The sequence below is a fragment of the Drosophila novamexicana genome, unplaced genomic scaffold (genome assembly GCF_003285875.2).
Source record: "Drosophila novamexicana strain 15010-1031.04,08,12 unplaced genomic scaffold, DnovRS2.1 tig00000960-arrow-arrow-pilon, whole genome shotgun sequence".
Taxonomy (NCBI): Eukaryota; Metazoa; Arthropoda; class Insecta; order Diptera; family Drosophilidae; genus Drosophila; species Drosophila novamexicana.
Window position 1 is genome coordinate 1,630,776 of NW_020824833.1, and position 23,733 is coordinate 1,654,508.

At 44.5% G+C, this 23,733-nt stretch overlaps 3 protein-coding genes across 5 annotated transcripts; 1 reads left to right on the top strand and 2 right to left on the bottom strand.

Annotated features, from left to right (window-relative positions):
• Positions 1 to 1,556: 1,556 nt before the first annotated feature.
• LOC115765262 (NEDD8 ultimate buster 1) lies at positions 1,557 to 4,792 on the bottom strand. 2 transcript variants are annotated; one of them, XM_030708742.1, is made up of 5 exons: positions 4,596 to 4,792; positions 4,330 to 4,514; positions 3,810 to 4,268; positions 2,215 to 3,006; positions 1,557 to 2,148 (listed from the first exon to the last, which is right to left on the bottom strand). In XM_030708742.1, the coding sequence occupies exons 2-5, from the start codon at positions 4,447 to 4,449 to the stop codon at positions 1,687 to 1,689; spliced, it is 1,833 nt and encodes a 610-aa protein (XP_030564602.1). In that variant the 5' UTR covers positions 4,450 to 4,514; positions 4,596 to 4,792; the 3' UTR covers positions 1,557 to 1,686. The 2 variants fall into 2 exon arrangements, with proteins under 2 accessions (XP_030564602.1, XP_030564601.1); XM_030708741.1 differs by having other exon boundaries at positions 4,330 to 4,517.
• A 114-nt stretch (positions 4,793 to 4,906) lies between these two features.
• LOC115765260 lies at positions 4,907 to 9,946 on the top strand. 2 transcript variants are annotated; one of them, XM_030708739.1, is made up of 4 exons: positions 4,907 to 6,037; positions 6,104 to 7,683; positions 7,747 to 8,225; positions 8,287 to 9,946. In XM_030708739.1, exons 1-4 carry the CDS (start codon positions 5,389 to 5,391, stop codon positions 9,401 to 9,403), a joined length of 3,825 nt encoding a protein of 1,274 aa, XP_030564599.1. In that variant the 5' UTR covers positions 4,907 to 5,388; the 3' UTR covers positions 9,404 to 9,946. The 2 variants fall into 2 exon arrangements, with proteins under 2 accessions (XP_030564599.1, XP_030564600.1); XM_030708740.1 differs by having other exon boundaries at positions 5,682 to 6,037; positions 6,109 to 7,683.
• A 195-nt stretch (positions 9,947 to 10,141) lies between these two features.
• Positions 10,142 to 22,707, bottom strand: LOC115765318 (the record flags this gene model as incomplete). The annotated part of the gene is made up of 8 exons (XM_030708818.1): positions 10,142 to 11,050; positions 11,865 to 12,448; positions 12,518 to 12,876; positions 13,915 to 14,132; positions 14,795 to 14,935; positions 16,687 to 16,782; positions 17,542 to 17,717; positions 22,364 to 22,707. Coding segments are annotated over 8 exons (2,622 nt in total), but the record flags the coding sequence as incomplete, so codon positions are not given.
• Between the last annotated feature and the right edge of the window lie 1,026 nt (positions 22,708 to 23,733).

A 23,733-nucleotide genomic window follows, 5' to 3' on the forward strand; every position in this document is an offset into this window, starting at 1 on the left:
ATACCATCGCAGGTGCAATGCTGTTGATAGAATCCAATAAAGAAGCTCATGAATGTGTGTGTGTACAAGCATGAAGAAATTCTTGCAATTTGCACCGATCTTGATGAAATTTTCAACAGTAGATCTTAATATGCTATAGAATATTCGTATATTCTCAAAAAGACAATTGTATTAAAATTGTGGCTTATTGGTATTGGTGGGCAATACAAATTAGTTTACTTATTTGATTTATAGCTACTTATTTTGTGTAGGCGGGGGCGGTGACAATAGCTAGAAAACGAAAGATACTTGATATATACATATATTCTATTCAAGAAGCTACATGCTAAATTTGGTGACCATAGCTCTTAAACCTTACGAGATTTGATCAAAAAGAAGGATTTCGATATCGATTCGGTGCAATTTTCAAGTCTCTAGATCTTATTGGTTCTGATATCCTTGCGTTCATACATACGGACGGACGGACGGTCGGACAGACGGACGGACACGGCTAGATCGAGTCGGCTTTTGATGCTGATCAAGAATATATATACTTTATGGAGTCGGAGATGCCTCCTTCTGCCTGTTACAAACATTTGATCAAATACATTATACCCTTTTTACCCATTTTTAATGGGTTCAGGGTATAAACATAAAAAACAAAATTATTTGATTTATTCATAGTTGATGATAAATGGAGGCCATTCTAAAAATGAGTACTTTGTCAAGCCCCTCTTTGATAGAACATTTTTACATATATAATCACCGTTTCATAAAACGATTTAATTACAGCATTCGAAATTGTTAAAAACTGTTGAATGCCAATAACAATAGTTATTTAGAAAACAACAAATCATATTCCAAAATCAACAGCAACACATACAGAATCTCTTCGCTTCGTTGGCCGTTAACTTATGCCGGCTCATCTGCTCCGATAATTGTCGATGTTGTTGATGTCATTTAGTCACTAACACACAACAACAACAAAACAGGAAGAGCTTCTACGGAAATTGGCATGTCAGCCACAATTTATCCAGAGTTTATGCTTATTATTTAGAATTTGCAATAACAAATGCTCTAGGAAATTCGAGATCATTACACAGCATACGGCTTTTGCGGACCAGCGCAGCCATGTGCTGTGAAATGTTAGGCCGAATTTGAATGAATAATGAAGTCTTAACAAAATGTACCCCAACCTTTGGCCTTTTGGCCTGGCACAAGGTCAAACGGGCGCAGCAGCAGCAGATTGACAATGATATGTTCAGTTGGGTAAATAAAATGAATTAGCATGAGACGCTAATAGCCTGTGTGACACACAAACACAGACTATTCGATTGGCGATTCGATTGCATAGACATTATAATATATACATTAATATATATACAAACATATATATAAATATGTATATTAGTAGCGACTATTTGCCAAGACGCAATGCGCACTACGCTTACAGTTGACAGATCGCTAGAAGCTGGGTTACGGGTCTGGGATACTGGCATCGGGAATGCGGGGACTAGGAGCAACGGGAGGAACCCCACTTAAGTGCCATTATAATTTCCGATTTGCAATACACAAGTCATGATTACAGTTATCCACATGTGATAAACCGGTTTTTATATAGCGTGCCGTAGCGGCCGTAACGAACGTAATTAAATTTAATGGCTTAAATGCTAAAAACAAACAGCTAACACAGCTAGCGACTCCCGTTTACTGCTCGAGCAAGTTGCGGTACTCGGCTAGGAGCTGTTCCTCCTGCAGCAGCGGCAAATCCAAATAGTCCTGATCACTGTGCGTGAGGTCGGCGTGCAAACGCTTGTACGCCTGATATGCCTCCATCTCGGCTTTGGCCTTTTGCAGCACGGCATCTATCAGGGAGCCGGTAGGTGATATGGCCGCCTGTGACGTGGACGCTGCATCACTGCCAATGCCATCGGTGGCCAGCTGTGTCACACGCTCAACGGTCTGCAACAGCTCCTCCTCGCTCTGGATAGCCTTGAGCAGAAAATCCGTTGCCTGCTCCAAATTGTTTTGTGCGCTCTCAAGGGCTGCGCGTGCAGCCGGCTCTGTGAAGCCCAGCTGCAACAGGGCAGCCAGCTGCACGGCGTCAGCGCTTTGCGACTCAAGCAAAGTTGCACGCAGCTCAGCGGAGTTGGTCTGCAGCAGTTCCACCTAAAAGGATTCACAGATATTCACATATAAGGTCAAGCCCTTGCACAGAGGGACTCGCTAACTCACTGCGCGTGGCACATCGTTTTGGGTGCGGCGCAGCGCCGCCGCCGCCAGGCGACGATCGAATCCCATTTCGGTAAGGGTGCAAACGCTACGCGGATTAACCCAGTCGCTGTCCTTGGTCGCCTGCTTGGCATAGCGTCGGTGCATGGCGCGCTCACCCTTTGACTGTTTGCGGGCATCGGATAGCTGTTGTTTCCGTTGCTGTATGTACTGAACCGCGCGTTCCACGTTGCCTGAACTGGAGCGCAGGGCGAGACGCGCCTCGCTGACCTCGAAGCCCATTTCGACCAGCAACAGCAGCTGCTCATCATTGACTTTCAGCTCGCTTAGCACCGCGGCAGCCGCCTCAAAGCGCTCATAGGCGGCATCCCGCTGGTTTTGATGGTACAGCACGACGCCTTGGAGCAGATGCAAGCGCATAATAAGCGCACGCTCCGGACAGCCGCGACCCTTAAGCGCGTAAAGACGCGAATAGTTCTCGCCATAGCTGCGCTGGAAGCTGCGCTCGCAGATGCTCAGACGGCGGTCGGCATCCGGCAGTTGAGAGACATTCTTAAGGCACAGATAGCACCACACAATATCTAAATTGAGCAGAGCATAGTTATCCACCGTTTCCAGGAACTTGGAATCGCAGGCGTTAAACTGTTCATCCGCCTCAAGCAGCAGTAGCAACGCCTCCTCATAATCCTCACGGTGCATTGCCACGCGCGCCTTCTCGCAGTAGCCCATGCCCGTTAGCAGTGCGCGATTCTCGTTTGGCGGCAGAAACACCGGATTGCCATCCTGATCCTCCATCTATATGGGTAACAAGTATATTATCAAATTCTAATTGAACACGTATACCCATCTCGGAGCTATGACATTGGCTGATCCCAATTATGCTAGGAACTAACGCTAGATAGAAATTCTATGGTCGAAGGTTACCGAACTAAGCATTCCATGCTTCGCTTTCTATATTTGCCAGTTATGTCTACCTTGTCAATATCAATACCCTACCTATTCTGATAAATACTTGCATCACTAACTTTGAAAATCTATCCACGGGGGAAAAATGAGCAAGCTGTTAATTGGCAATTTTTCTTTGTTTCATCCCATCGACCTCAAATGTTTTTCAAATTCTTTGTAATTCAAGGGTCGCGTTCAAAGTAAAACAGTTCGTTTAAATTTCTGAACAGTATAAAGATGCGAACAAAGTTTTTGCTAATTGAACGCTCTTGACTTAATAGCTCTAACTACATTAATTATATTGACTGATTGTCCTGATTGACGAGCTGAGTTTCTTACTGTAGTTACCTTACTGTAGTTTAAATTGTCCACAATTGTTGGGAAATGGTAAAAGAGTGATATCTAAAATTTGAAGCAAAAACTCGGCCGCACATAAATATAAGCGTACATATAATCACTAGGTGCAACTGTCGTGTCGTTATAGTCATGTCCGTCTCCCTCAAATTGGTGTCTCATCCCTTAAACGTCTCAAATGGTTCGTAGTAAAGTTGCGAAGCGCAATCGAACGATCAGACATTAAAGATTTTTATAAATAATCTTTGGCACTTCAAAGATGCCTATTTCGCTGTTGCTATGATTTCTAGTATACCCACCTCCATTAGCTGACTCTGGGATGCGACCACCGCATCGACATCCGCCTTGATCTTGCCGATTCGCTCATGCAGTGCCGCGTTCTGGTCGTCGCCCTGTCCAACGATCACAATGAGCTGCTGATTGTTTTTGAGCTGCTGTGCAGCCAGCGTTGCATTGGGAGAGATAATGCGTCCCGCCGAGATGCACTTGACGTGATTGGCATCGCTGAGCTGCAGCTTGGCCGCAATCGTCTGCTGCAGTTTGGAGCCCAGTTCATTCAAGTCACACTTGATGTCCAGTATGCTGGTGGTGCCATTGCGATTATCTACCCGTCGCACCTTGAACGTGGCCAATCCCGTTTCACTGAATTCCCGACGAGCGGCGAGCTTTCGCAGCGCATTGTCCTGCAGCTCAGTGAGTACGCACTTGCAGCGTGATGCGTCGATACCCAGCTGGGCGCCGTAGTCATCAGCCAGACGCTGTTCGATGGGCAAACGAAATGCTTACTGTTTGCACTTGGTCTGACCGGGTTGCACTTACTTCAATTGAGGCCTCAATGCTGCCCACGCCTTCGGAATAGTAAGGCTCTTCCCACAGCTTGATGCTTTGGGCCTGCAGGCGGGCACGCACCTGATTAAATATATTGTCAATCTGCGACATGGGAGCTGTGCGTGACTGCTGCGCCAAGTGCTACTCAAAATGATGACTGCGCGTTTTTCGTTTCACTGCTGATGAAATTGTTTTGGGTTAGTGTTAAAACCAAATAGAGCACCACGTCACGTTGTGCGCATTATGCATATATTTACCGTGCAAGTCGTCTTTGTTCCCTTTGTTGAACGTGTGCTGTTGAAATAAATGCGTGGTGTTTGTTTTGATTCCTTGCCGATAGTTGTGCCGATAGCCGATAGCACGTGTAATCGATGTATCGATTGGCAACGTAAGCAGCTTTTGTCTGTGTGATGGACGTTGCTGCGCAATTTGTGGCGTTTGTATTTCAAATGCTTTTTTTTCTACAATTCCTGTCAACTATATATGCAGAAGAAAAACAATACTTAATGACAGGATTTGTTTAACAATTTGTAAACCGAATGTGTTAGTAAAATTTTTGATTGAATGTGCACAAAATGTTTTTGTATGTCGTCGAAACATATTTACGTATGTATTCTAACAAGTCTTGCAATGAGCAACTGGAAACCCGCTAGACTGATTATCGACTGCGACTGCGACTGCGACTGCTCCTACTCCTGCACCTGCAACGTTCCGGTTGACCGCCGGCAGTTGACCATTTCACGTCCTGCGACGCAGGCAGCGCTGCCGCTGCTGTCAAAGTTGGCCACCTGACGGTGGTGGCTGCAGCTTGGTGCAGCGCCTAAAACTATTTACCAAGCGCTGGCTGTGCCGGCAACATCGCAGTATAGAACAACAACATTTACAAAGAGAGCGAGAGCAGAACAGCAACACAGAAACAAGTTAAACACATAAAATATGCACAAATAAATAGGAAAATTATTTTGATTGAAGCTATAGCGAAAATCTAAAGCTGAAACTGAAACTTCTACCGATGCGCACCAAATTGCAAGTGTTCAAATTCGAAACGGAATGAAAACAAAGCAAAAGCCAACTGCTGCTGCTGCTGTTGCTGCGACGAGCGCTGCCGGAAGCACTCGACTGACAACCGTCAGGCAGCGCAGCAAAGAAGAAGACTTAATCAGACTGAGACAGCGCCAGCCACAGCCGCAGCCACAGCAATGCGAACGCGAGCGCAAACACGAGGCGGCCAGAAAGGAGAGAGAGGCGCAGGCGCAGCAGAAGAGAGCTGCTGTACTAAGGAGACGAACGCCGTCTCCGGCGCCGGCGCCGCCAACAGCGCGTTCATTCTCAAAGCCAATCAATGACAGAGCAAAGCCGCAGCCGGCAAAAGCTGGCAAGCAGCCGGAGAAGATCCACTTAAAGCCAGACGCTGCGTCGACTGCTGCTGAAAATGTTACCTTTTGCGCTGGCCCTGCTTCTGCTGCAGCCACAGGCAATGCCACCGTTGCCGCCACCACTCCTGGCTCCGGCTCCAGCTCCGGCACCACTGACGAGGAGACTGCGAAACTTCGACTGCAGCTCGAGCACTTGGCGCAGCTGTCGCAGCAGGACTTCGAGCGTGAGTTCCGCCAGTGGATGGCACAGGAGGGCATCGAGGGCAAAATGCATGCGCATCTGCGCATGGATCTCATCAACACCTTCAACAGCACCTCGCTGGGTAAGTGGCATCCGTTTTGCGGTAGACCAGCAGCAGCACATTAATCCCACCCAATTTTACTGTCAGGCCAGCTGTTGAGCAAGGCGTCAGCGACCGCTGCACAGGTGAGCCAGCAACAGAATTGCCTGCTCCTGTCGCCCATAGCGTTGGCGCTGCACACGCTCGTCGCCGAGTTTCTCTATGAGCAGAACTTCCATTACACGCTCTCCGTTTTCTGCAGCGAGATGCCGCATCGCCATACGCTGCCCGATTTCGAGGGTCGGGCCGAGTTTCGATTTAACCAGGAAGAGCTGCAGCAGGTGCTCACTGCGGTGCTGGGCGAGCACAGGGAAACGCCGTCTCAGTTCGGGCCGACGTTAGTTCAGACTTATAGCAAACCGAAGCAGTCGCTGCTGCTTGCGCTGCTCAAAACTCTGGTGGATTCGCGTCGCACGGATTTGACACAGGTCAGCGTAAGCACAATGACACATAGGACATGGGAAAGCAGGACAGAGGCCACGCAAACAGAGCCGGCGGCATGTGTGCAAAGCTCTACAGATGTGGACAACAGCCGGCTGTACCAGACCGAGGAGCTGGTTGTGGCCGCCGACGGACGCACTGTGTTCATTGGACCACGCGTCTCGCAGTCGCTGAACGGCGTCGAGCAACAGCTATCCCAGCTGATGCACTATATGGACGCACTCTGTAAATCCTGTGCGCCACCTGTCGAAATCATCCCGTACCAAGCGTTTGAGAAGCTGCTGCAGCAGGAGATACTTGAGCGCGAGCGTCTGCTAGTTACTGGACAAACGCTGGGACCTGGACAGACGGCCATACAGCTGCCAGTGCTGACGCATCTGCAAGAGACGCAGGTGGCGAGACAGGATGGCAACACAGTGTTGTCCCCGGTGGGGCCCATACAATTGCCGGCGGAATCGCCATCAGTGCCAAAGCTGCCGCACTTGCATGCGGAGCAGGTGGCCAGCCTGGCCATGGTGCAGCAAGCTCTGCAGAAATTCCAGCAGCAGACGCATCAGCCCCAGGATTGCATGTACATAACGCTGGACCGGCTGGAGGCGCTGGTGGGCGAGCTCGCCGGCTGTGTACAAACGCTGAGCAATGTGCTCAATCTGGCCATGGAGCAAGAGTACGCCGTGGGCAGGCATAAGGGCTTCAAGCTGGGCTATCGCGAGGGCTTCTCCCATGGCCACTATATGGGCGTGCAGGAGGGCATGCAGTGCCAAAAGCAACAGCAGCATCGGGACACCTCCAGCCAAACCCAAATACTGTCGGCAACATGCACAATGCAGACGGTCGCCACCCAAACGAGGCGACTGCGCCAGCGGCACATTACTACCAACACGGATCACAAGCAGCAATGCTTGAAAGATGCCGCCAGCCAGACGACCCAAGCTCCAGTCCCAGTTACCGCAGCGCCCGTACCCGCTCCGGCACCCGCTACCAAAGCAGCACCGTCACGTAGCTATGAGCAATGGATCTATGAGATGCTACACAGCCATAGTGGTCACATCTTTTTGGAGCGTGTTGAACTGTCGCTGAACAAAGCACTAGAGCAGCAAAAGCAGCGCCTGGATGAGCTCTTTGAAGTGAAACTGCGTCATCACGCAGAACTGATGCGCCTAAGTCGCAGGCAGAGCTCCTGGCGCGTGAGTATTGCTCACCAGCTTGACCCCAATTTGCCCTTAATCCCTAATTAATCTCCATTGCAGACTCTGTGCCGGCATGTGGAGCGCGACTCGCACTCCTCAGAGGCACGTGAGCTAGTGCACAAGATATTTCGGCTGCTGGAGCACTACGAGGCCCATCACCAGCTGCTGGCCGAGAAGATACAGCAAACGGAATTGGCCGCCGAGCAAACAGCACGCATCCAGCCGGTGTGGACCGACGCGGAGACCAACAACGATGTCTGCCGTGTACCGTCCGCATTAAGTAAACCCAAATCTAAATCGCCACCAGTACCGCCTGCATCAACAGCAAGGACAATATCCGCATCGTTTCCACACAGTGTGCTGGGCTTAGCTGCGCCCTCAACTGGCGCTGCTCCGAGCGCTCCCGCTGCTGCTGTTGAACCACCCAGACCGCAGCTAAACAGCGTTGCCACCAACACCAATGGCCAAAGTAAACACACCATTGTGGATGCACGTCCACAAGTCGTGCCCAGCTTCAATGAAGCGCTGCTTAGCGCCAAGTAGGTGCAACCCATCGAATGTTTGCATGCAGCCAACTAATTGACCCATCAATCTCCGCAGAAACCGCATGCTACAGCTGGAGCAGGAGAGCGATTTGCTAGAACAGAGCTTCCTGGGCTATCTGGAGCGTGCGCGCGCCCAGAAACAGAAGCTCAATATCCGCGCTAGCTGTGCCCGCGAGCGCCAGCAGATTCATCGCACATTGGACAGCTTTCGGGAGTGGCAGCGACGTATACGGCGCGAGGATGTGCAGCTGAACACGGCGATTCCGCCGGTGGCATCACCCAATTACAGTGGCTCCGAGCTGGATCAGGATAGTTATCAGTTCAATAATGCCATTGCCGTGGCCAGGCGCAAACTCTTCTCGGAGCTGCAGGCTACCTCACACCCAGTGCTGCCAGCAGCAGCAGCAACGGCTCCGCAGTTGGAACTGGAGCTGGAGCTGCCAGCAATGGCAAACAAGATGCTGGCCGACCAGGTGCAGCACGAGACACAACATCTGCTGAGCCGCGTGGAGGCGACCTTGGCGCGTGTCTCCCAGCCCGCCAGCCTGCAGCTGATGACCGCCGAATCGCAGCTCGGCGCTGAGCTGGAAGCTGATCTGCTAAGCAGCGGCACGCTCACCTCGCTACCAGACATGGACAGGCTGAGCAGTGGTGGGGACGGCGGCGATGAGGCGATAACTCCGCCCGCCAGTCGCAAATTACAGCGTTCGATGGCCAGAATGCATCAGCTCTTTGGCACCCATGCCGAAGCACAGGCCCCGACGCGATCAGATGCTTTGCCGAAGCCTAACACGAAGCCACCATCGCGTCCTTGGAGTGCACCCACAAGTATACTGAATTCCACCTGCCCACCCACTCAACTGGCCCAGCGGCCGCACACAGCGCCAAGCAGCCGCACGGAGATGACTCCACCTCATGCAGGGGGACCGAATCTTCTGGGCCTGCTGGACGCGCTAAGCGATGTTGGCAACACAACGGCCAATTCAAGCAGCCTGGGCAGCAACCTGGGAAGCAACCTGGGCAGCAATCTGGGCAGCAGCCTCGACAATCGTCCCACTGCCATGCGTGAGGTGTACGCGCAGCTGGTAAGCAATGCCTCATCCGCATCACATGCATCCTCAAGTCCGGCGCTGTCACATAGTCTGGAGTTCTGGAAACGCATGAATCTGTGATCATACGGCGACGCGACGATTGCTTTGCTGGACGCGCTCGCAGATGTGTCGCTGCGATCCTGACTAGCAAAGCTATCGCCCCCAGTCCAGCCCAGCCCCGTCAATACAATAAAGCTTGATACACTCGTGCATACACATACTCTATAGTTTATATTCTTGATAAGTTAGTAGCTCTTTTTAACGCGGCTCCTCCAAAATTATGTCAGTATGTTCAAAGCTCTTAATATACATATTCATATCATATTAATATAGTGTGTCGAAGTAGTTAAAGCTTATAATTAATAAGCTATAAACGGAAGAATTAAGTATCCTTCGGGTGGAGAAAATTCAATATAAAATAATTGGTGGAACAAGTTGAAATAAGATTTAGTTATATTCTTGACTAAAGAACTTTTTTTTTAGGCTAAAGAAACCAGCTTTAAGGCGAGGAATTGGTTCGAGCGGAATCCCCAAAAATGATTCCTTGACGCTTGCAGCCTTGATTTAAATGTAATTCTAGTTGACTCAGAAAAACAGGCTAGATTCTCTATAAAATGTAAAAATTCGTCTGTAAATAGAATTTGCCCTTTTCTTTGAATAAAAATATCTAAACCCCGTTTGTAAATTTTCAAAAATGTAGAATGATATCTAAAAAGTCAAAAGTTTAAAAAAAAAAAAAATTCTTTCTAAAATGTAGGAATATTTTGTAAATAACAGAGATATTTTTTTTTTTTTGAAAAAGCAGAAAATGTTTGTTTTAAATATGAAAAAACAATACTTTTTTTCTGAATCTAAGAAAGCTTTTCAATTTATGGCGATTCTCTAAGGCTTAGGGCAACATTTATTTGAGTGGAGTGAACGATAGTTAATTGTCAAGCAGTCATAATAGATAGATGCTCTCCAATCGTCGTCAATCTGCAATCTACAATCTACATATGCCAGTTGTCCTGAACTCATCCTGGCTCTAAACTGCGGTGCCATTGATAACATCATACTGCTCCCTCGTCTGCGGCACGCCAGGAGCACCGAAGAGACTCGCATGAGAGCGTCTGCGTTCACGCTCAATTTCGTCCAGATCATACCCCTCGTTGACGGCAAAGCTGGCACGGCGCTGAGCGTCGTCGAAGGCGTAGGCGCGCTGGAATTTGGGCGGATGTGGTACAGCGAGTGGTGCACCACTCGACACCGGCACAGCAATAGCGGGTGCGTATACCGGCTGCGGAAGTGGGTAGCCGGTGGCGTAATTGGATGGCGAGGAAGGTATGGCCGTTGGCCAGTGCACCGCCGGCTGCGGCTTGAGCTGTGCCTCGTCGCAAGGTCGTGGCAGGGTCAGCGTGGATAGATAGCGGTTCTGCTGATGCAGCTGCTGCTGGTGCTGGTGCATCAGCTGTGAGAAGCGCTGTTGGCTGGCGCTGTAGCTGCTCTGCAACGAGCCCAGGCTGTCCTGGCTGCCTGCCGGCTGACGCAGGAAGCAGCGCGGCAGCGTCCGGCTCTGGCCATGCTCCGACGCCAGGCGCTGCTGCATCGGCCAGGGCCAAGCATCCGATTGTGGTGTGTGCAGCGACAGATTTGAGTTGAGTTTGCGCAATTGCTGTGTTTGCATCAACGGTGGAAGCATTGGGTCCACACACATGGACACGCGGCGGGGAAGCACAAGCTGGGCTTGATCTGTGGATCAATCAAAAATGTGTATTAATTTCTTTGAGATATACTTATTTAAAATATCTACTCAACAATAGAAAAGCCCAACTAACTAAAAATATCTTTCATTCTTCTTTGACCTTGCTGGTCTTCCGAGCTCTTAGTCTTATTTGACAAGATCTACCCATTAAGAAAAACTTAAAAATATTAAGCATAACAGCAAATAAATTAGTTACTGAATCGTAACAAGAAAAAACAAGTGAACCATCTTCTTCCAACATCAAATGCATTTATATATATTCTATTTTAGAAGCTATATGTCAAGTTTGGTGACTCTAGCTCTTATTATTTACCAAAATTGCCCAAAAAATAGAATATAGATATCGATTTTTATCGATTGCTTGGAAACGGAGTAAGTTATCGATTATCGGAAATAAACTCGATCTGCGCGGGAACTAATAGCATCTACATCTAAAAATTCAAGTCTCTAGCTCTTATAGGCTCTGAGATGCTTGCGTTCATACATACGGACGGACGGACGGACAGACGGACATGGCAAGATCGACTCGGCTCTTGATGCTGATCAAGAATATATATACTTTATGGGGTCGGAGATGCTTCCTTCTGCCTTTTACATACAATTGGATTTTGCACAAATACAATATACCCTTGTACCCATTTTTAATGGGTTCAGGGTATATTTAGTATAGTTTTTTATTCAATTCCTTATTTTGCACAAAGAAAAAGGCAATAATATTTTAAAAATAATAATACTTTAAAAAATCTATTGCATGCTTAGTGGTAATACATAATATTATAGCAACATTTCTTTGCCACTTACCCCCGACGACATATAGATGATCTTCGTCCATGGTAGGACCGGAGCGAAACTGTCGAAATCCATGATCATCGCCATCGTCATCGTCGTCATCATCGTTGTAGTTACTCTTGTGGCTCTCCTCGTGGCTGCGCCGCAGTGGCTGTGGCTCCTGGGACGGCGGCGCATCATCCGCATCCTCGCTGGGAATGTAGTAAATGTTCTTGGGCTTGCTGCGCATGCCAGCGCGCTTGCAGAACTCCTGGAACAGTTCGTCTTTGGTCTTGCGCAGGCCGCGCTTCAGGCCGCATAGGCGTGCCGTTTGCTCCTCCTCGTCATCATACGGAGTCTGGGTGTTGGTGGCCATGTTGCGTCGCTGCTTGCGCTGCGGCTGCGCCGAGGGTGGCGCTGCTGTCGTGTAAATGTCCGTCGTGGTCGAAACGGAGCGCGTCAGCGGAAACTCCTGCGGCAGATCGGCAAACGTTGCTGCTGGCGGCGGTGGTGCCGGTGCCGGCAAAGCTGGCTCCATGCACAGCTCATTCAGGGACTTGGCAAAGCTGCGGGAATGCACATTGCACTTTGAAACCGCCGGCTTCTCAAAGTAGAAGCTGAAAGGCGTGGCTCAATGGCATTAGTTGCTCTCTCCGTGGCAAACGAATCTGTGGCTGTCTACTTACCGACGCTCCAGATCGTTGTGAAGATAGAGATTCAAATTGGAGCCGCCACCATTCGGATGTTTGCGGCACGCGTAGCCGGCAGGAAGCGTTTGCGTCTGGCTGGGACCACGTCCCGCATCGTGCACCTGATGCAATCGTCCATTGCTCGACCGCAGCGCCATTTGGCGCGGCTGCTGCTGGAGGCCAGATCTCTGCTGTTGCTCCCGTTGGCCATGCACTGGCATTGGAGGTGTCTCCTGGGATGCAGCAGCTGCAGTGCCCGGCTGCTTATAGCGCTTATACGAATGGCTTAGGACATGCTCCGCTTGCCCCTCCTTGAACCTGGCTTGTATGTTGGCCACACTGAAGCACGGAAGGCGCTGTTGAAAATCGACGAGTGTGAATTACAAAAAAAAACTGCATAATGAATTAGGTATTACGAGAAGACAAATCAGCTGTTGCTGACTGCGCAATACCCTGTTCTCTCTTTACGATGACTCGCAGGAGTGGGAATAGATCAGGACGATGAGCTGATTCGACTGAGCTATGTACTTCTGTCGGTCTATCCGATCGTCATAAAATACTTAATACTGTTTATTAAACACAGAACGAATACAAGCTTGGTATGTAGGTTCTCGAATAGTATACGCAAATTAAAAATATGGGAACTAGCTGAGAACTTCCCCTATTTCTCCCAAAGTGAAATTCAAGGTCTTGAACCTTCGTTTATGCATATATGTATATTCCATATTTAAGCCCTGAAAATTTCACATAGATCGGATACTAAACACCGAAGTAAGCAAAGAATGCATTTTTCATACATAGTGTGGGGATGATAAAATATCTTCTTTTTATTTTGTATATTTATGTACAGCAGGAAGCTAGAATCTTAGCTACGGCAGCTTGGCGATGGGTTCGGGACATCTTCTATTGCAACTTAACTTGCTTCGGTTTACTTTAACCTATATGTTAGCAATCGGCCGAAAATATAGTTTTTGCATCAACTTAATCCACCAGCAAAAAGTTTTAAAGATTTCAAAACTATACCAACTTCGGATACCATTTAATGTAAATGTCGAAAATGTACACAAGAAGTCCTCCCTAAATATTATTATAGATCCTTAACATTTAGTGTGGCTAGTATAACTAACTATTGCATTAATCTACTGCTAATCATTTGTATGACCTGTGTTTTGGGGTCATAATGAAATAATTGTTGAAATATTGACAGGGGCCATAACCTGCTGCTGACCGAGGCAGTCAATCCTGGCACCTAAATCCAAGAGCTGCATGAAATTAATTTCGTTGCGACTTTTGCCACGCCGCTTTCAACCGGAAGTGGGGGTCGAAGGGAAATGTAATAGCCCATTTCCAAGTTCCAAGTTATGCGGATGCGGCCGCCGCCAAGGAATACTTACGCTGTAATAGCTGAACTCTTGCAGATTAATGAAGAGAAAAATGTTAAGCACTCCGACAAACTCAGTGGCAATGAACCCAAAGACGAACAGGAAAAAACTCTGGCCGTAGGTAACCTTAATAAGCGCCGGCTGCAGCGTAGAGCGTGGCCGCAGCTTCGAGCCAATCTCGGCCTTCAGTATGGATATATAGGCTATCAGTCCAATCAGCATGACCAGACCTTTGGGATAAAAAAACAGAAAAATATTTAATAAAAGTATAACTAGAGACAATTACCCGGCGTCGCTCGGGGCAAATGAATAATGTTGAACATGCAATATACTGTCCAGCTATAATGGATCGCTGATGCAGCATCGTGCATCAGCATGGGTTAAGATCTGTTCAGGCGAGATCCGTGTTCGAACTTATTAGTTGATCCGAACGGTTCATTCATACGTGAGACATTGTTTGGATAAACCATAAACAAACAGGCTGTGAGATAGCTGGATAAGTTAGTATGTCCCCATAATAACTAAGTATATGTCTAGCAGAAAGGAGAAGGATTACGGCCAGAATAAGGCAGCTAAGAACATATCCTGTTGACTTGGTGAGTCTCACGCTATAGAATCTGCCCAGACATACTAATGTGCCATATAACTGATATGTATCTGTAAGCACATAACAATGCACATCCAAATTACTTCTACTCTACGTTAAACTTCATTTTTATCAGCTGTAAAACAATAAAACAATGGTAAAAATAAGGAAATAGCCAAGGTCCTACACTATAAGTTGATATTATAAATAAACAATAATATGTAGATTGTATAATTTGTTCTAAATAAAGCTCCAACATTATTAAAGAAGAAAGAAACAATAGCTTTATTTGCAATGTTGACTTACCGCTCACGATGAATAGTATTCCGGCACTAAAGTAGTACAGACTGTTCTGATGCGAGCACGTGGGTATCATAAAGATAATAAAGCTGATGAACAGCAGAATGCCGGCGGACAGAAAGATGGGGCAGGACTTAGTTACCGTGTCTAAAGAAGGTAAAAAGGACAAAAGTAATGAAAGAGTTATAAGAATCAGTGAGGAGTGTGCTTCATAGGCACATATTATATATATATCTAGTTATGCATTAATATTAAACATAAATATTAACAATTTTATGTGTTAAACTTTTTTCCAAACTATTTGGAACATTTACAAGGCACATGCTAGTGTAAATATTAAAGAATCTGTGTACTATATATAACCTGGTTCCTAAATGCTCTGAGATCAACGCGAATATCTGGTTAGATGGGCACACAGTTACACACACAGATTGAATGCCTATAAGAAATATATTAAAAATGCTGACTGCTGCCTGTTGCATGCCACATCAATAACTTTCTTGTGCCCCTTTTAAACAAGCCCAATAAACGTGAACAGCATGAAAAAAAAAAGTCAAAGCTTTGGTTGGGCCGTTTGTGTTTTGCCCGCGGCTCAGCTTTAAAATATAATAAAAAAAGTAATAAGAAATAAATGTGAAAATGTCGAACGATGTGAGAGGAAAGCATTTTGCTGTCTAATAGTTTTTTACACAGCAACAAATTGTCACCCGCAGCAATTTCCAAATTAGTTCGAAGTTTGCTGTTCGCTGCGAATTGCTGTCGCGAATCAATGAAATATTTCAGATTGTTATATTGAGCAAAATATAATTGCAATGTCAAAGTAAATAGAAAAAAAATACAATAAATAATAATAAAAGCCAATTGAAAGTGAACATTTCTTAAAATGTAATCAAATAATGCAATAAAAAAAAAAAAACAAAAACAAATAAAAGCTATGCTAGGCTCGGAATGTGCAACAAATCAATTGGTTAAAGAAATTTTATTGCTATTAAATGCTTCAACAATATTAAAATTAAATATTTATTTTATAAGCTCGCAGTTAAAATGAATTTGTATGCCTGCATAGTCAATAAAATATTTATTGCACAGAATGTAAATGACTGTACTTGACCTTACGCTTAAACTGCTTGCGAATCACAGCGCAATATTTTGCCACTTCCTACACTTGCCGATTTGTGTACTCTGAGCCTGAAAACGGACAAAAAGGATGCAATGGGCCTGTGCATATGTATGTAACAGGCAGGAGAAAAACTCTCTTTAGACTAGGCGAATTACTTATTTCAATGATAATGATATTCTTTTTTCATTCTCAATCATTTTGCCAATGATAATTTAATTTATTTACAATACTTTATTCAAAATTAATAATAATAATAAATGTCATTTTCATTATCGACCCCAATGAACTGACATACAATTACAATTTAATTGCTTACTAATATAAAATATTATAGAATAGATGATACCCATTACAAACCGGCGTGTAATGAGCTTATGTATCAGACAGAAGGATGCATAAGACAGAAGAAAGTCTGTCGGACTTGTTTTTGAATATATTTAGCAAATATATCTATTTTAAAGACTTGATCATTAGCAAAGGGAACAATTTGATAGTCAATCTTGAAAATCTTAGCAGAATACCTTTTACCTCTTGACAGAATTGGTCACATTGACAACCAGCACGGCATCTCTATATTCTAACATATATTTCGATAGTCGAGCTATTATCAACTAAAATAAAAACTGGGAAATACCAAACAAAGATGAACAAATGAGAAGTTCTGGTAGCTGGCAAAATATTACTGTTCCGCTCCTGTTTAATGTTTCAAAAGTTTGGTATACAAACATGATAATTTAAAAAAGTCGGAAATGATTTGACAATCTCTTGCACTACTTACAGGGTATGGCTGCCGTTGAGTCGTGCGGATCAGGTTGATAGCCTTCATTTGGGAAGTAATCAATTTTGACGCAGTTGAATGTGTCCACATCTAGACCTGCAAGAATACAATTACGCTTAGTTGCTCTCTTTTCAGTCGGATGCAAGCAGTTGCTCAAGCAAAATACTTAAATTAACAATAATAATAAGAATAATAAATTATAATAATAAGAATAATACTAAACCTAGATATAGTGATTTTTCTCATTTGCTGTTCGATGGATATACATAAACGAAATATTTTTGCCAAGTTCTTTTTGTGACACGCGTTACGCGAGCATATTTTGCAAATTTGAAATTCATATGAACTGACGAACGGTCGCAAAACTAATATTCACTTTGTTAACAAAAACAAAAACATAAAAGTATAATCAAAAAAATAGCTGTATACATAATTACGTAGAGAAGTACACGACATGCATGGCAGCTATTGGATAAGTTTCGGATGGCAGCGCTGTCAACCAAATAAATCAGTTCAGTTGCCAGCGACTGGCGCTAATTGGGGGCAGATGTTCCGTTTATTTGTGTGCTTGATTGATTGACTGACTGACTAGCTGACGGGATGATAGACTGCAAAGTGTTGCGGTGTCTGTTTCTATATCTGTGCCTGTGTGTGTGTGTGTGTGTGTGTGTGTGTGTGTGTGTGTGTGTGTGTGTGTGTGTGTGTGTTTGCGTTTGTGTTTGTATTCATTTAGTTGTTCCCTGTCACCTTATTAACGCGCAATGACAGCCAAAACCTGGCCTGGACCACATGACGTATGCGCAATGTCATTGCCACACGCGTTTGTTCTCATTTAATCCACGCACTTTCACTCACCTGGCAGCGTTGTGCACAGTATCCAGAGGCTAGACTTGGTATATTTTGTTACATAGGCGCCATCGTCCAGTGCATTAAAGTTGGCAGTGCCATTATAGTTGGCATTGGGCAGCTTCTCCTCCGTGAAAAGCCACTGGGGACCCGCCAGGGCGGCGATAACAATTGCCACCGAAATGCTGTAAAAGATGCCAAGTCTAAGTTGCAGTCTGTGCATGTTCCAAATGAAGGCGACACGCCTACCCCACACACACACGCATACACACACGCACACACAGCCTGGGCGCCCTGTAATATTATATAGAACAGCCAGCATGTGTGTGGGCGTGTGTGCGTGTGTGTGTGTGTGTGTGTGTGAGTTTTCATGTCTGAATGCTGATTAAAAATATCTAATATCTGTGTCGTTAGCAGCAACGAATGAAATGAACAAATGGGCATGCTAAATATGCCATCCATGGCATAGCGTTCGAATACCGAAAATACTAATTCCCATTTTAACTTTCGCGCAGGTCTCGCTGAAATAATTAAAGCATACTTTTTGGGGCTGCTTTTACAGTCGAATAGGTTAATAGCAAACCGAATCAGTTAAGTGTATTTTATCAATTTGGGATGAGTACGTTTATTCTAATTTATAATTTTCATTTCAAAAGGGGCATTGAATAAAAATTGTCAACACACAAGTTAATATTCAGGTGGAATTCTGAATTTTTAACTTCTACAAATCTCAGTATTTTCACTTAACAATCTCATCGTTATTGACTTCAAGAAGGAGAACTTGATTACTTTTAATTCCTCAAACAGCTTTTTTAGCCAGGAGTTGCTGGAACTGTTGCAATTACACTGGTTACTAAAACTTCATAAATTTACTTTGAAGGTCCTTATCTATTAACGGGCGGTAATTGCATTGGCTGGCGTTGGTTTTGGGTGGCAGGGATTTAAAATGCTTCCTTTTATCTTTTTGAGCACAGAACTGGCTTAAACGTGCGGTCGCTACTGTTTCAGCGGAAATTTGCATGTCTTTGCGTCTCTACGCCGAGTTCTGTGTTCAGTCTATTCTAAAATTTCAAAATTTGCCAGCGAACATATGGCAATTAATTTTACTTTTCATCGATATTGTCATTCTGAATATTTAATAAAACAATTAAGAGTGCTCTAGTCTAGAGAGTGCCCGACTGGAAGATACCCTCAAGCCAGCGCTAAGTTGCCGCTGCAAGCATTCTAGATGCCTGCTTTATTTTCTATATTATGCCGATCTTCTATACTTTCTATCATTATCCTTTAGTTACAAATGTGCTTAACATACCTTCGTACACATTTGGAAATATATTTAACGAAAATTTCATTTCAATTTCAATTCAATTTCCGAAAATTAAACATGTCTAAGCCATGCGAGAACTTACATAATTTATTTCTAGCGGCTATAGTCCCTAAATTAGACGAACCTGACTTAGTCGAAAACTATTTGTCCTGAATAACTGTCTGACTTGTTGGATACAGCACACGCTGTTCGTTTAAGCTGGGAAGCTGAATTTGTCCCATTAGTTACCCTATTTCAAACTTATTACTAATCTCAAACTCCTTTTCAAAGCTCAGCGTAAATAAAAAAAAAATATGATACTTTTTCAAGCACTTGTAAAAAATCTACCCGCACGTTAAAAAGGGCGCTGTTTATATAATTTGGCGGTTATTTGAGTCACCTATTCATCAATAGCTATACAACTAATAACCGGACATAACTGAAATACCCCATGTACTAAGTGACGCGCGCTGGGTATAAAGAAACCGCGCACGAGTCACAAATGCCAAAGGAAGGTGAACACAAAAAGTGAATGGGCTTTCAGAGACATCCTGGCTGATATGCAAATAAATGTCTAGCAAATTGTTGGCTTAAAAAAATGCGCACAAATATTATATTAGAGGGGGAGGGGCAGCGCTGGATCAGGGCTTGCCAGCAGAAAAAATATGTGACTAATAGAGCAATGCGAGCCAAAAAGCACTCATGAATGCACTTAAACGATACGAATGTGCGCGAATTGAACATATTTAATTTAATTAAATGAGAATCAACATATAATTCTCAGTCATGATATGTAAAATAATGACATATCATAATGTTTGGCCTTCGACACACATTTCCCTTTTTACACATTTTATAAAAACGTGTATTTATCATGTGATATTAAATCGTGACGCTTCAATCAGTCCAGTTTGAAGCCTTAGAAGTCTCTCGAGCAAAGTCGATGCCAGGCTTTACTTATTCAGTAATATTCCTATATATATATATATTTATATATATATGTATATGTATATATTGTATGTAAATACATGTATATATATATGCTTGGTCACATGCACGTATGTATTGCCTTTTGACATTTGTCAACCAACTGGAGCATCGGCTCTGCACCTCACCTCACATCACACATTCGCTGATGGCGGCAAGGAACGCGAAGTGTATTTTGCACGTATTTCCACGTGCTCGACACAGCAACAACAGCAACAACAACAACAACAACAACAATAAACAGCAACAAGATTGAGGGACTAAACATTACAGTAGACGGAAACAGGAGAGGGCAGGACAGCGGCGAACTGAGAGGGACAGCATCGAACAGAGCCAAAGCCGAAGCTGAAGCTGAAGCTGGGGCTGGGGCTGGGGCTGGAGCTGAAGGCGTCAGCTGCACTGTCAGTGGCGCTAAAGGAAAAGAGTCAGCCACAGGCATAGACATCGTAACATCTTGGGGCCCGGGCTGCGTTCCTGCTCGTCGCCCTTGCCGCTGACAAATAATTGTGTTAGCGACACAAATCACTGCAAAGTGGGCTTAATTTGTTCGCAAACTATTTGCAGTGACTGTGGGTGCGCTCGCCTTCATCATTTGCTTGAGCAGCGTCTACATTTTGTACCCAAAACCTACCCTCTGCTTCCGCCGCCACATTTTACATTTCACATTTAGGAGCACAAATTTTTGTGCTTAATTTCGAAAAGTTTGCAACTCAGCTCGGCTACACTCCTTCAACGCAATGACAATCTCAATTTGGATTTCGGTTTCTTCAGTTTGCACTCAAACAATTCTTGTCATATTTGCCATACTTTGGCAGCCGCTTTAAAGGTATTCCTGTCCTTCGTCCTTACGCTTGACAAAGTTGTGGGACTGCAAGGAATTTCGACCTTACAAATCGAAAAATTGTTTTTGAATTAAATATGTGTTAAGCCAGAAATTAAACAGCCCTGTGGCAATCGTAGGTACAACATTATTTCAATGTACTTCACAATGGAACAAAGCATAAAGCACAAATTTACAGATTTATTTAACATATGTGTGTAACTGTTTTTTCTTTTGCAATGTAAAAATCGTTCTCGAAGCGTTTTGTGCTTGAGTTAGATGACATCAATTTCAAACATTTTTCAAAACACAAAAATTTAATTAATTCCTATTTCAGCGATATCGACCCTAAGATCGCAAAGTGACTGAAAAACTGTTGTGTTTGTTTTATTTGGCTCTCATCTCTTGAATTTATATATTTGTATTATATTAATAATTACTTGAAAGGAGCTCCTTAAATTCGATGCTTCGAAATTTCCTTTTGTTAAACATAAGACCAAATGTTAAATTTAGAAACTGTATATTCAAACTCTTTTACTCCTTTTTATATCCAGCTTATGAGCCAAGTTTAAAAAGAGCATTGCCCTAAAAGGCACCAAAGCGCTTTTACAAAAAAGACTTAAACTCAACTCGGACTCAAAAAATCAGATGCCAATAGTACACACTGGACAAGTGTCCGATTTGTATAAATTAGTCTAACTTATGGCCTAGCCAAGCAAGTTGTTGATGCATATTTTTAATATTAATATTAATATGAAGCTAGTCCTTTGACTACGGATAGTTTATAAAATGAAAACATTACGTATAGCTATTACATAAAAATTATATATATTATATGTTATATACATTATATTATATCATACTAAATTATAAATATTTTTTAAGCAGGCAGCAGGTGACGTGGTGTCCTTAATATATTAACATTAAAAATTCAAAACAGTTTTGTTTCAGCATATATTTCTTCCATATATTTTGGCAATTATTTTACTCTTTGACGTGAAGCTTTTAACAACAAAATTGTATTTAATTTATGATTTTGCCAAATCAAAAATGGAAAGGTCGCAAAACCAGAATTAAACAAGTAAGAAGTTCTAGTCGGGAGCTCCCGACTAGGGGATACCCTGAACCCTCTTCTTCAAACATCAAATGCATATATATATTCTATTTTAGAAGCTATATGTCAAGTTTGGTGACTCCAGCTCTTATTATTTACCAAAATTGCTCAAAAAACAGGATATCGATATCGATTTTTATCGATTGCTTGGCAACGGAGTAAGTTATCGATTATCGGAAGCAGACTCGATCTGCACGAGAACTAGGAGCATCTACATCTAAAAATTCAAGTAATAATTCAAAAGTAATAATCTCTAGTCTGGGTCTGCCATGCAAGGAGATTTCCTGAGCCCGGTTCCCTAACATGTTTTCGTTACGTGGAATATGTTTTTTGTTTATTTTGTTTATATTTCTGCTGATTTATGCCACCTGCTGGCAACAACCTCAATATACCCGCTGTTTGAGACCATTTTCAATAGGTATATTGTTATTTTATCCGCATTAAAATGTCAGTAAAATGCGAAAAAAAACCTCAACCCACTTCGGGAACGAGTTAAATTGGGCAGTAATTAGTGAGGCACGTACAAATATGTGAGCATGCCATTTGTTGCTTAATTTTTTTATACAGTTTTCAGAGCAATAAAATTGTCAAATTTCGTGACACTTACCTAGCCGCAACAGGTGTCAATAGCCATAGAAAAGTGCCACTGGTGTTGGCGTTAACCATGTTCCCGAGTCCGCTCTGGACATCCAAGTTGGCGCCGCCAGCGCCAGTTGTCGGTCTCCGCTGCTGCTGTTGCTCCGCAGTTTTGTAGGTGCCCAGCGAAGACACCTGTCGCTGTTGCTGCTGTTGCTGCTGCTGCTGTCGTCTCTCATTATTGTTGCTGCTGTAGCTGATGTTGTTGGGGTTCAGATTGTTTAGCTGCAAGTCACTGAAGCTGCCCGCCAGCGATGTAAAGCCAGTTGCTGGAATGCTGCCGGAAATAGTGTTGATGACACCAGTCTGCAGATGTTGCTGCTGCTGCTGTTGCTGCTGTTGCTGCTGTGTACGTCGCTGCTGTCCGCCGCGTGGCAGCGTTGCGTATGGCGATTGCTGTGGCTGCACGGATTGATGGGTCTGCTCAATTGATGCGCTGGTGGTTAACTGATGCTTAGCCAGATGATGTTGTGGTTGTGGTTCCATCTGTGCTGGTTGTTGCTGTTGCTGTTGCTCGTAGCTGTTGCTCTTGCCCAATTGAATGTTGTTGCTGCCACCTTGTAGTTGCTGTTGTTGTTGTTGCTGCTGCTGCTTGCTATTGTTGCGAGGCGTGGCCGTTACGCCCATGCTGTTTATACTGTGCGAGGAGGCCACTCGAAACACATTGGGCACTGCTGGATGATCACGCATTTTGTGCAGCTCTCCGGACCCTGTTGCAGCTGTGTTTTATTTCTGTTCTGAATTCAATTTGAGCACTCAAAAAAAACAACGTATGCAGCAAAAACGAGCACAAGAACAAAAATGTAGCTACTTTAATTGTGAATTAAAAATGCGCGCCAAAAACAAAAGAACTAACATTCAAGCGAACTGCTGTCGGTCTGTTGCCGTCAACGTGCGACGCGCTCAAGAACTTCTCAATGACTAAACATGGAGCCAAACAGCATGCCACTAACTGTGGCAGCAGCAGCAGCAGCAGCCGCCAGGACTCGGTTAAGGGCACACGAATAACAGCCGAGTCTTGTTGGCTGGCCAGACGAGACGGCACACGGCACACGGCACACGGCGCTGGCGCTGGCGACGGGCTCATGTCGCTTGTACGCAACTCAAAAGCGATTATAAAACACACCAGCAGCAGCAACAGCAGCAAGAGCAGCAACAGCAGCAGCAATAACAACAACCAGCAGACGTTTGCAACTTCCGTTGTTAGCTAAAAGTGACTTCCGGACGCTTTGGGATCTATTTATAAACACATATATGTGCCCTTCTCTTTGTATATGTGTCTGGGCCTGCAAGTGCAACACAAGTGCTACGCACAACAGTTATTGTTGTTGTTGTTGTTAC

Coding starts and splice junctions, on each gene's coding strand:
- LOC115765262 (XM_030708742.1), bottom strand. CDS start 4,449: ATGTCGCAGATTGACAATATATTTAATCAGGTGCGTGCCCGCCTGCAG. Junction 4,269..4,329: donor GCATTGAGGCCTCAATTGAA/GTAAGTGCAACC, acceptor CCCATCGAACAG/CGTCTGGCTGATGACTACGG. Junction 3,007..3,809: donor CCCAGAGTCAGCTAATGGAG/GTGGGTATACTA, acceptor TTACCCATATAG/ATGGAGGATCAGGATGGCAA.
- LOC115765260 (XM_030708739.1), top strand. CDS start 5,389: ATGAAAACAAAGCAAAAGCCAACTGCTGCTGCTGCTGTTGCTGCGACG. Junction 7,684..7,746: donor GCAGGCAGAGCTCCTGGCGC/GTGAGTATTGCT, acceptor TCTCCATTGCAG/ACTCTGTGCCGGCATGTGGA. Junction 8,226..8,286: donor GAAGCGCTGCTTAGCGCCAA/GTAGGTGCAACC, acceptor CAATCTCCGCAG/AAACCGCATGCTACAGCTGG.